The sequence below is a fragment of the Cryptomeria japonica genome, chromosome 6 (genome assembly GCF_030272615.1).
Source record: "Cryptomeria japonica chromosome 6, Sugi_1.0, whole genome shotgun sequence".
NCBI classification, from domain to species: domain Eukaryota; kingdom Viridiplantae; phylum Streptophyta; class Pinopsida; order Cupressales; family Cupressaceae; genus Cryptomeria; species Cryptomeria japonica.
The window spans coordinates 301293987-301307452 of NC_081410.1; the positions used below are offsets into that span (position 1 = coordinate 301293987).

A 13466-nucleotide genomic window follows, 5' to 3' on the forward strand; every position below is an offset into this window, starting at 1 on the left:
AAAATGGTTTAGCAAACAAACCGGTTAACACACGTGCAAACCAAATAGCAAATAATGCATTCACCCATAGAAGCACAATCACCATAACACAAGATTTTGATGTGGAAACCCAAATGGGAAAAACCACGGTGAGATGAAACTCACAAGTAACTATCTGCAGAATAGTAACCGGACCGGTTAAGGTCATACAATGTTCTTTACCAAAACAGATCCTGTTAGGAATCTCAATCTCTGTTAGGAGATAAGTCCGATTAAAGACTACCTTATGAGAGGATTTCAGATCCACAGATGTGAACCACCTTGTTAGAGGATTTACAAAGGCTTTTTTGGGCCTACCCGGTTAAGGGTTTCTAACTTGTTAAAGATGTAAGTAATCAACAAGTGAATGATCTAGCAAATGGCACAGTCTACTTGATTAGATCCATTGTAGCTCATAGCTAATGCATTTCAGCATTACTTCAGTCTTCAGTAACTCCTTACTCTATTACAGCTCACTGACTTGATCTTATTTGTTAAGATCGTTCATTCAAGAGGTTTTACAGCCATTACAAAACCTAACAGCTATACTCACCTACTCTCTCCCTTTCAAAACCCTAGACATGATGTCCTTAAAAGGAATCTGATTTCATGTCGGTCCAATAGGATTTCATTACAAGTTCCTAGGTTCATTGTATCTAGACACATTTGATAACACGACACAAAAACATCGTCAAAGTGTCGGTGGATGGTAACTCATCACAAAAATATACCAGTTGGTAACTCATCACAGAGTATTACCGGTTTGTCCAACTTTCCGGTTACCAGTTGGTGACTCAAAGTAATACCGGTTCAACGGATTACCGATTGACAAAAATTGAAGACTGGGAAAAAGATAACTACCGCTTCTAGCTCCTCTGCTCCGTTCCGCTTGAGATCCTTAAATTGATTGATCTCTCTATGTTGCTTGGGTCTTTATACCACTTGAGATCGGTAAACACTTTCTGCATAACAACAGTAGTCTAAAGACTACAACATGATACCAGTTTGGAACAATTACCGGTTGAGCATAATTCATACATTCTCAAAGTGATCTCATAGCAAGTGTGTGTCCATCAATGACAATCACATCATAATCATCAAAATGCCAACACCTTACTAGAGTGCTTTTGAAATTTTGATGTGCGCTTTAGTTTGCACTAGACCAAAAATTGCTCAAGCAATGAGAATTATTTCTAGATATATGTTTAATCTTGATAGAGTTCATTAGGATGCAATTAAAAGAGTCTCCAAATATTTAGAGGGTACTTTAGAGTATGTTTTGTGCTATTATGGTAATTTGATAGTGTTGGCATTGTATTGTCATTGATGTCAATCAGTATAGGCAACCAGTATGCAAGCAGGTAGGTAAGGTATATTACTGGTAAACATGAGCAGCAATATCTACCGGTAAGCAAGCAAAGGATAGCAGAGGAGAACATGACCACCGGTATGGTATGCGAAGAAGAGTGACTGGTATGTATGTTATACAGTTGAAAAACTGCAGAATGCTATCATGCTCATTACCGGTATGTAGTCAGGTGCAGTGTCAATCGGTAGGTATGTTACCAGTATGCAAGGAGATGCAAAAGTGAAGAGATCTCATCCAATGGAGATGTGCATAATGATTCACTCTAGTCATATGCCAAAGATTGATGACCGGTCAATATGATCCATCAGAAGAACAGTAAAGTGCGGGTATGAAGGTTAACCGGGTAAAGCATCACTTGTAGGGGAAGATAATTGACAGTGTAAGGGATACACTAGTTGTATGCATGATCGGTGATTGATTCTAAACCGACAAAGTGGACTAAGATGAGGTGGATGCCGACATAGAAGACACATGGACTCCAGGTGGCAAATGTACAAGTAGTCGGTGAGGTGTATTTTGGCGAGGTTGATGAAGAGTAGATCGACATTAAATGTCGACTGTTGAAATCACAAGAGGTGTACAAAGAAATGCGGCTCGATGCAGACTGAGGGGAAGAGATTTGATCCTTTGTCTTCATGATCAATGCAAGATTTTTGATCAACCAGTTGATCTACAGAAGAAAACTACTGCTTTCATTTATTATGATGGACAAAAAGTTGAGTCGTGTTTGCCAAATATAGAAAATGTGCATTTGAAGGAAGGATTTGGCAGTGAAGCTTAAATGGTTGCAGGTCAAGTCAATCTCGAAGATGAGATTTGATTGGATTCGATATGCCTCGTGGCCGGTGGAGTGAAACCCTAACTGCAAAATTGTTTAAACGTCATTCTGGTGGGAAAACTCAAGTATAAATATGTCGACTAAAGATCAAAACGATTGATGTTGCACAAGAGATAGATGTCAGAGAGGAGAGAGTGATTGAGAGAGAAAAGAGTGATCAGATCAAATATCAAAAGTGTCCAAGTGTTGGAGTAGAACTGAAAGGAAAGGTTGAACTGGTTAGAGGGTTTAGCAGAGGTTTAACCGATAAGGCAAAAGCAACTGGAAAGATGCAAAGAATATAACAGTTGTGTGAACCAGAAAAGGAAGATTCAATAAGATAGCAATAGAGAGTGAAGAAGAGAAGGGTGAGTATCAGAGAAAATTAGTTGAAGATAAGAAAGGCAGAGGGTGACCGGTAAGGGATCAGAGGAAGTAAATTGATAACCGGTAGTGGAAGAACCAGTGAAATAGAGAAGAGTTGTAACTGACAGTGAGAAGTTGAATAGGTGTTACAAAAATCATTTGTAACAAGGTGTTGTCATTGTAATAAGTTTTTATTTCATTGTAGATCACTGAGTTGGAGCTCGGTGCAAGGGTTGGTGCCCATAAACAAGTAGGGGTTGGTGTTCCTTGGGTTGGTGCCCTAAATCAGCAGGGGTTGGCACTCCTTGGGTTAGTGCCCTTAATCTTTGTAATACAATTGTTTTCATTGTGAGGCTTGATTGGAGCAGTAGACTCCAACAACTTTTCTCACCGAGGTTTTTCTCACATTGGGTTTTCCTCGTACAACCGGTGTTATGTGTGATGCATTCTTGTGTGTGATTTTTGATTAGTGTTTTTCTTATTTTACCAGTTGCACCTACATAGTTGGAAATTGTTTGAAATCACTGATTCACCCCCCCTCTCAGTGACTTATTGTGTTCTACATATAGAAGATGAAATTTCCCTTGATATTCATAGTTATGTGGATTTAGATTAGGGAAGTAATGTTGATAGAGGAAGATTCACCAATACTTATATGATTACTTTATTTGGTGGTGCAATATGTTGGATGAGTAAGTGATAGGCCATGGTTGATTTTTCCCCTACTGAGGTTGAGTATATGGTAACTACTCATGTTTGTAAAGAAGCCATTTGGCTTAAGAGACTATGTTTAGATATTGAAATAAAAAAAAGGTGGAGTGACAGTTTGTTGTGATAGTCTGAGTTCAATCTACCTAGTTAAGAACCTAACTTTTCATGCAATGACCAATCAAATTGATATTTAGTATTATTTTGTCAGAGTTATGGTCAAGGATGGCATGGTGAGTTGGTTAAAGTAGAAACTTTAATGAATGTTGCATATTCTTTAACTAAGGTTGTAAGCACAAAGAGGTTCCTATGGTGTTCGAAGTCTATGGGCCTCATGGCCCCTAATGATTAAATTATGGTATAGATACTCCCTTTACTCTTGCAAGGTGTTCGACAAGTGGGAGAATGTTAGGAAAATGGTGTCACAAGTTTGCATTTAGATAATGTTATTATTTATAGTAAGTTTACATTTGAGCACAAATTGGTCCAAAAATTTCCCCAAAGCCACAAATTGACTAAATAGGCATGTTAGTAAATTTTCGTTGCAAGATCATTTCTAGATTTGAAGATATTAAAGTTTTCATTTTTGAAAGTTTCATAGTCAATTTTAAAGGCCTTAGAGACCTTTTTGGACAAATAAATGAGTTGCAAAAGAGATTTATGTGTGTTGGTGTGTTTTGAAACATCATAGGGCATCTTGGATTGAAGATAAGTTGGATGCCACTTTTTACATTGTTGTAGTTCATGGTTTTGTAATACCATTTGATGGTTTCGTAAATTGTATCTCTTGTAGCTATTGCGTATCTCCAAATCTTTGCTTGGCGATACTCCTGTTAAAACCTTGCTTTGCAAGTTTATTGTAACATCATGTTGATTTCTAAATAATATATTGGGCAACTTTTGGAGTGTGGGGTTTTTCTCCCAAAAAGGTTTTCCCCACAAATCATTGTGTTATGGTATGGATGCTACTTGTGTTATTTTTGATAAAGATCTGAAAAGTTTTGCATAACCCTCCTCTCAATATTAGTGTAGGAAGTTGTTCCACTACCTTAACTTTCATTTAGAAAACAATTGGTCAAAAAAAACACCTATATCAAAGAGTTCGACCCTATGTGGGAACATGATATAAAGTCTAATTGAGAGCTACAATTAAGAAAAATGATTAAAATTTTAGTTGCACAACTGAAACTATATGATATAATGTGTAATCTAAATGAACTATTTGAAAAAAACAAAGCTTGACAAAACAATAAATTCCTTAATCAAAATTTATAATAAAAAACCAATATTAAGAAAAAAAACTTTAAAATGTGTTAATGGTATGTCTCTTGCATATCATTAAAAGTCATTCGTCCCTTTATTCATTACCTAGAGTAATTGGCGTGGTCAATGCTCGATTTGGCTTTACTTTGTTCTTTGTTGTGCCATTCATTTAATCATGGCAAGTGCCTTCAAATCTAGAAACTCATAACTAATGACAGGTCATTAATCGAACTAGCCTTGTAGTCTTATCCGGAGGGAAAAGCATATGCCACCACGGATTCTCTCCGGGGATGAAGCGAGGGACGAGTAGGGTCTGAATTGCTCATTCTGGATCTTCAATGTCCAAATTAGGCAATCTAACAATAAACTCCTCGTTATTACAGGGTCATTGCAACCATTCTGTTACCGCAATGGCCACCTCTACAGTCAACTTTTGTCGGATTACGTATCCCTCTGCTGCACTACCTCTTAACAGAGCAATGCAGCTCACGGTCAGTAAAAGCACCCAAAGCAAAAGCTTATGCCATTTAATACATAAAAACCTCAAGGTTGAAGGGCACAGAGGGGTTTCTTTCTGCATGTCTATTGATGTTGGGAAAGAAGATAATTCATCTGTTGACGTGAAGCCCAATGGACCTGTTGAGGCGGACGGCGAAATGTATTCAGCCGAAGCTGCTGTTGCTAATCCCAGATCGGAACTTGAAGAAAAATTTGCTGTTCTTAACACTGGGAAATATGAATGCAGTTCATGTGGATATGTTTATGACCAAGCCTTGGGCGATCAAGTTTATCCAATAGCCCCTGGTTTAGAATTCTCTAAGCTCCCGGAGGATTGGAGGTGCCCAACATGTGGGGCGGCCCAATCATACTTCAATAGCAAAAGCATTGAGGTTGCAGGTTTCGCTCAGAACCAACAATTTGGCCTTGGAGGAAACTCATTAACAGGAGGGCAGAAAAGTGCTTTGATTTTTGGGTCCCTTTTGTTTCTCTTCATCCTCTTTCTCTCTGGTTACTTTCTTCAATAAGGTACTCTAAATTCTGTTTCCGAGATCTATCCTTACTGTCCAACAGCTATTGCATTGACCCATTTACATTTTGGTGGAATGCAGCAGGTTTACTATGCCTCTTTCCAGTTAATTTTCAGGTTTAGTTTTTCATATTAAGCTTATCAAAGCTAGTGGATATAGCTTTCCTGTTTTGGAGCTGAGCTTCACATTAACAATCATTTAATTTAACTTTAGTGTCGCTGAACTTGAATGGTTTAAGCACGTTGGAGTTTGTACTAATGCTAGACATAATTCATGATGCATTAAGAATTTTGGTCGTGGTATTTGTTTGTTAGGAAGCGAACCAATCCAAAACACTGTCTAACAGTTGGTCAAACATTGTGAAATATTGTTATCCATATTACCACATTCTACTCATGCTCTCAACAGCTGTAACTCATTCGATGAAGCCATTTTAAGAGAAAGGTGAATGCCATTCTGAAATGGGTCTGGGGTTTGAAGAATTGATATATCCGGTGTGATATGCCCTGTTTGTGGCTTGCAAACCTCTTGCCATGCCTTATGGTTCATGATCTGTAGCTGATAATTTAGTATCTAGAAGATGTACAAACTGGCCTTGAAGAATTGATATATCCCGTGTGATATGCCCTGTTTATGGCTTGCAAACCTCTTGCCATGCCTTATGGTTCATGATCTGTAGCTGATAATTTAGTATCTACAAGATGTACAAACTGGCCATTACTGACCTGTTCTGCTGTGTGAACTATATTCTTTATCGACTTCGTTTTATTTCTAATAACTATGTTGGAAAATCAGGCCTGCCAGCTATTGGACTGTGGTGAGTGGTCCTATAAAAGACCAAAGTTGGTTTGGAGGTCGTAGCCAAGCTAGATGTTAATGTGATGTATGAGATTACCAGCATTAAAGTCCATTTGAGTGCCTGTGCACTTATTGAAGATGCGCTGCTGCCTCCAAGATTGGTTTATGCTCTTTACCCCTAAACTAGTGATCTCTTCCCACCAATAACTATTATCATCCCCCAACTCAACATTGCGCTGATTGACGCAATGATCTGCCCTCTTTTTTCTTTTCTCTTTGGAGAGGTGGGGAGACTGAGGATGCAAGGGTTGTGGCATGAAAGCCCACCTTTTGAATCCAAGCCCTCCTTTCACATTTGCAGTCTCTCATGGAACAAATCAGATTTATACAGAACATTTACTGCAATTTCAGCATCAAGCCCATAGAAAGACTATTAAGCTTTCTTTCCTCACAAAAAAGAAAAAGGTTTGTTATTTAGGATGGAAACTCTGCACAAGGTAAAATTTACATGGATGAAATGGAAAATTGACTCTACCTGCTTAAGGAAAGGGTTCTTATCTGCAGCTTTATAGAGACTTCTCTAAAACCCAAAATTCTAAGAATTTGGGTGCAAGAAAACTGAAAACCCTCTAGATTTGTAGATATTATCATGATGTCCAAGGGACACTTATGCATATATTTCCCCCAAATAAAAAAAGGATATGGTTTTTCAAGGAGGTCCCTGGTCTATTAAAAAGTCGGGTTTGTTCACAAATCAGTTCCCCCTTACCTTCAATCCCATAAAAGATTATCTGAGCATAGTTCCAGTATCGTTCTAGTTATCTTTGTTTTTGAGTGAGTATTGGCAAGAATCTATCCTCGGGGGAATTGGAGGACCAACAGGAGAGTACCTTTGAATTTACCAAGCACGCTGCTATTTTAAGCTATACATGGATTGATTTTTAATAACTGTTGCTTGACTGTATTATCTTAGATATGGGAAGGATTGAACGGAAGCCCCGTAGATTATGAGAATATCCTCATCCAATGTAAGATTTGTCATTTGGCAAGGGTTTTCTTTGCACATCAATTGTAAGAACAAAGAAGCTACAACCTGTCCAGAGCCCTAGCCACAACCGTATAGCCTTATCGAAGAGCTGCACGTGTCCAATCACAAAGGCAACACCACAAATCGAAAACAAATCCTAAAGGTGCCATATAGATTCAAAGGGAAACTATGGCACATGAAGAGGGAACCACACAAAATGAAAACAATTCTTTCCATGCTTTTTGGTCTCAAAATCAGACAATGAAGTGGAAGACATTGAAAGTTAAAAACTAAAGAAGTCAGGACCTATGCTTCAACTAATTGATGTAATCTCCTTGCACCAAACATGGATCCAAATCAATTCAGGACCTATGCTTCAACTAATTCATGTAATCTCCTTGCACCAAACATGGATCAAAATCAATTCAGGACCTATGCTTCAACTAATTCATGTAATCTCCTTGCACCAAACATGGATCAAAAGCTTCTCACATCAACAAACGATGCTTCAAGATCAATAACCAGAACTTATGAAGGAAAGCAAAAGGCTCCAATCGGCCCAAACACTATCAATAAATCAAAGCCAAGACCAAAAAAGCAACTACTAAGGGAAGCAATATGAAGCTCTAAAAGTACAACAAATACAAGGTTGACATAGAAACATTCAAATGGGTTGACATAGATCTAGAATAACACATACCCATAATGGGTGGAAGGCTCTATCAAAAAGTTTTGAGTAGACACTGCCAATGTTGGATTGGAGGTCTGCACATATTTGTAGTCCTCTAATGAAATATGGCAGAGTTAGATGTTTTACATCTTGATAGCTTTTTTTAATATATTTTCTTAAATTAAAAGTCGAAATTTAATTTGTAAGATGTCTTCATAATTGTTAGTGATGTTCATATTTTGACATTGTAAAATATTTAAAATTTTAATACATTTTTTTTAATGACAAATTTAAATATAAAATGTTGATAGGGTCATTTTATCCATTTATTTTATATCTTTCAAATTTCTTTTCTAAAGTTTATCCACTTACACCTAGAATACAAGCCAAAGGACATTCCAATCCATTACATCTTTGAGAAAACACTATATCATCCTATGTGGCCGTGTACTTCAATCACAAAAAATGCTGCTCACAAATATGGCTCTAGAATTCCTATGCTAGAACCAAGGTTCCTTAGTCTCTAAGAAGGTATAGCTCCTTGCAAACCTTTGTCACAACATTGTACTTAGTTACTCCTAGCCTTGTAACACTTACAATATTAGGCTACAATTGTAGAAAGTTATTTAAGAATGTGTACTTTTACTACTACAATTTCATTTTCACATGACAATAAACTAAACAACTTTATGTCTATGTAATGCAAATTAAAACAATCAAGTTAGCAATTGGAATATAACTAGAAAAAGAAAGATTGAAAAAATAAAAATGTGCATGAAATAATTGGAAGGGCTTGGAATTGGTTGTAGAAGGTTAGTAAGTTGACTAGAGGTGATTTTGGAGGTGTATAAGGATCTTAGAGAAATCTATAGATGCTACTGACCTCATAGGTACATTCATGTCCAACACGAGTGTTGGTGATCATCACTAGGCACTAGTGTTTGACAAGGGTGTTAATGACCTCCTTTAGATGCTAGTGTCCAACTAGATGTTATTGATTTGTGTAGGTGCTAGTTTCTTTTTCTTTCATGACTTTGCAACTTTTAAGAGTTGTTTGCCAAAAACCTTGCTTACCAATGGTGTTTGCATAATCTAGAAATTTATTGCTAGAGATTAAGAATAACCTTTCAAAGTCTAGGGGAAGAAAAATTGGGTGAGGGTTGGGAGCATGACTCAATTAGACCCCTACATAGCATGTTTCTCTAAGTGCCTAACATTCTACAAGCATATATGGTAGTCTGACGATTATCCAACAAACCAACACATGACTTGTGAGGCATAAAAAACCTTCTCTTAGCTTAATTAACCTTAATGGAATTTCCAAGTTAGGCAATAGGACCCTCTCTTGCCTTCTTTCCATGTTCACTAACCTTTTGTTATGCTTGTATATTAAATTGTCTTTTGAAAATCACTATTTTGTCACTTCAATTATGAAATTGCCCTTTCCATGTTGAATTGTCTTTGCAATTCACCAATCTCTCATGTGATTTAGTCAATTGCATTGGTGTTATATAACTAGTAAAATGGACGATTTAACATGGAAGTCCAATACACATGATTTTTCTCCAAGCACCATTTTTATGCTAAATTTGGCTTCTAAACTTGAGTTAAATTCACCTTGGACCATGCCCAACATGTGAATACTTCTAGTTCTCATCCCTTATTGTGGATCTAGGGTTATAAAGCCCCCAACAAGCTTTTTCATAGGTCTTTTGTTGTTTCTATTGTGGAAAATCTTAGTTTTTGATCCTCCACACACATAGGTATACATCAAGCTTAAGGGCTGATTACAAATAAATTCATTAGAATTGAGTTCCTTTACAATCACACACTTCTTACACTCTTAGGGCTCTTCCATCTATTACTTGTAAGTTTCCATGCCCTCCAACCAACGATTATAGTCACATATTGTTTCATTTCTTTCTTTTCAAGTCCTTGTTTTATGTTCTCCATTCCACATCAAGGAGTATTTTGAAAGCTAAGAGAGAAGGATGAAGCATTATGTTGGTTTGTTGAGGACAATATTGTCACAATAGACATCCTTTACATTCTAGGTCATTCATATTCTAGGTTTGGGATTTATTGTTTCATTTGTGATTACTTAGAATAAATTAATTTTGTAGAAAAAGTATAATAGATTGTTCCTACTTTGCTTTAGATTTGTAGCATTTTTCTATAATTTCTAGAACTATAGTAAAATTTAGAATAGATATCTTATCTTGTGAATTTAATTCAATTTGCACACTTTCATTTCATTACAATGATGTACATTTATTGAAAACATTCAACAAAACAAAATACTTTTTTCAAACAGTTAATCGAGGGTTGATATGAGAACCAAACAACTATGATATGGAATCAAACACTATCCTTTTGTCTTTCTTTACGATGAAATTTAATTAATGTAAGAGATTGGGCCCTTTCTCTACCTGATAAAAAAACATTCGTTTATCAATTTAATATAAAACTAACATGCCACTTCTTTCATTTTATTTAGCAAAGTTACATTATAAAGAAAGAGAAAAACATAAAGAGTCATTAATAGTCTTTCATTTAACTTAAGTTATTTCAATATTATCTAATTGTTTACAATTGAAAAGAAACAAAAACATTATTTGCATACATTCTAGTTTGTTATTCATTGCTAGTTGTATGTCGACTATAATACATTGGGTAGTTTGAATTCATCTTATTACTTATTTTGGTATTCTAGCATTACTTGCAATCATTGATTTTATTAGCATTCAACTCATCAAAAATATATAAGCAAAACAACACATGATTCTTGGGTCCTTGCACACTTGAGCTACAAGTTCCAAATTTATATGTCAAATAACAAAGAAGCAAACCAATGTAAACAAAACAATCATACAAACACAAGTAAGTTACAAGGTGGCTCTTATTACAGTTCTATATGTCCCTATCACATTTAGCATTTTATGCTCATGCTTCTTAGTATCAAAGAGGATTGGGTTAGAGTCACACTTTGAGAGTTGAGGGATTTACCCCCACATGGACTCATTGCAAAACAACAAGATCAAGCAATATAATGAGTCCAAGAGAATAATGATTGCTTAGTTGCCATCAAGTCAGCACAACTTGAGCCAACTTTTAAGATGGACACTTTATTGTAACCACTTCCTAGATAATGTTAGGCAAGAACTTGGCAAAATGCATGTTATGATTGTAAATACTCACAAAAGGATCATCACCATTATTCTTTTGCAAAGGTTTGCAAGAATAAACCCTTGCACTACCATCTTTCCACCATGGTCCAATATCTCAATCTGGCACTGAATGTTTCTTCCTCATGAAGTGAGAAATTAACTAAACATCTCAATAACTCTCATTACAAAACTCATTGCTACATTTAATACCTTTCCTCCTCCTTGGGAAGTAGGTGATCCTTTATAAACTCCCTTGCTCCACTAACTCTTGCCATGTGCAAATGAGTGATCTTTCCAAATGATGTGGGCCATAATGAGCAACATGTGTGTCTCCCCAGTTTTTATTTATACATAGTAGTTGAGAGCCAGATTTTGTGAACATGGTTAAAGTACAAAACTATGTCACACTTTTATAAAGGAAATGACCAACACCAATGCAACTTTTTATGCAACTTTTGCTAAAAAGTGACATGTTTTGAATTTGAAATAATGTCAACTAATAAAATGAATATTTTTTATTGTATCTAATGTCTATATTTTTGAAATATTAAAATATTATTTGAAATATTAAAATATTATTTGAATATAATTTTCTATAAAATTAACACTATAATTTATTTGCTAAAAAATGAAGTGACATGGGATTTTGCTTTTTATATAGTTAATTTTTTTTCCTTCAATTTTTTTCTAGTCTACTTATAACGTGAAATTTTAGTGCATGATCCCAATTTTGACAAATATAATTTTTAAATTAATATTAAAATGTGCATGTATTGAAAGTATGATTGTTTCTAAAGGATGTCGCCTTATATATATTCTTGTCATGATAACCAACCTTATATTTTGGTGCTAATAACCTACTTTTGGTTTTAAAAAAATAAAATAATTAAACTATTAAATTTTTTTTTTTGAAAATTTCACTTATAGATTTATAGATGGATATTTTTATATTAAAAAAACTATTATTTATATGAGTAGGATGTTGAAACATCAATTTTTTTGAATTCTTTCACTATTTTGGTAAATTGGCCTAAAAATGGTGCTACATATGCATTTAGTGAATAATTTTAGTTGGAAAAGTTGTGGATATATCTAACTAAGCTTGAATGAACCTAGTTAGATCTTGTATTTGACTAAAATTGTTTTTTAGTTAGAAATGCTCAAATTCACTTGTTGATAAGTTGGTCAAAAGTCTGATACAATACTTTTACTTGGGGACATAATTTTATACAAAGAGGAATAGGGTCTCAACAATAGAATGATTCCATATTGAGTGGTTTAGCATGCGTATAAGGGGTTTTAGGCTAAAAATTAAGATAAAAAAGTCTTAGTCATGTCTAAGGACGACATACACTAAAATAAGTGCAAACATGGAGTGAAGTCCATATTTTGGGGGAAGCAAATAAACACATTCCCTCGATCTAGTATAATGTATGCAATTTCTCGATCTAGTATAATGTATGCAATTTTTTAATCTTCATTATCTTTCCACTTAATGGGCTAGCAAAATACCATGAATCAATTACAATAAAGTAAAAAAACATTAAATTTTAGTATACTTGATTGATTGAAAAGAAACAAAAGCTCTATGCTCTTTTCCATTTGTGTTGGACAATGCTGCTGCTAGGATATGTTATTGTCATTGGTGCCAACATATTCCTGTGGTTGCAGATTAGTTTATTGGGATCATGGTTTGGTATATGGAGAGTATCGTTATATCTTTTTGTATTAGTTTCAGTGATTTGGAAGCTTAATTGATCATATAGTATGATCTAGTTTGCAGTTTGGTTTTTCTGATCAATACCTTGCAGAGTTCAGTATTTCCTCTGGTATATTCTGGTGTGATTAGATCTTGTGCTATAATTTTGGAGAATGTTTTGGATGTTCATGTGTATCTACATGTCATATGGTTCATGATTTGGTGCTCCGCAAGCTATCTTTCTAGTCCGAGTTGCTATTGTTTGAGTGTTCTTCAGTTTCAGGTGTTGATCGATGAAGATTTGATAAGTGGTGTTGGTGCAGCTATTGCAGATGGTTCTAATGTGCTTGGTGTTTCTTGATCGTGTTCTATTTGTTTTGGTGGTCCACATTGATTCTTGTGTGCGTTCTTGGTGATTTTGTTGATATGGTGATATTCTGTGTTATGCATATTCTTGGTGGTTTAGCAGTTGCAGTTTGTCTTGGCGAGATTTCCAGTGGTGATGCGTGTTTGGAGATTTGGTTTAGGTCCATGTT

The 13466-nt window shown here is 35.4% G+C and overlaps 1 protein-coding gene across 1 annotated transcript; it reads left to right on the forward strand.

Moving 5' to 3' along the window:
* Positions 1-4740: 4740 nt before the first annotated feature.
* On the forward strand, positions 4741-5882 carry LOC131031519 (uncharacterized). Its single transcript, XM_057962646.2, has one exon. The coding sequence runs from the start codon at positions 4880-4882 to the stop codon at positions 5564-5566; it is 687 nt and encodes a 228-aa protein (XP_057818629.1). The 5' UTR covers positions 4741-4879; the 3' UTR covers positions 5567-5882.
* Positions 5883-13466: the final 7584 nt, after the last annotated feature.

Coding starts and splice junctions, on each gene's coding strand:
- LOC131031519 (XM_057962646.2), top strand. CDS start 4,880: ATGTCCAAATTAGGCAATCTAACAATAAACTCCTCGTTATTACAGGGT.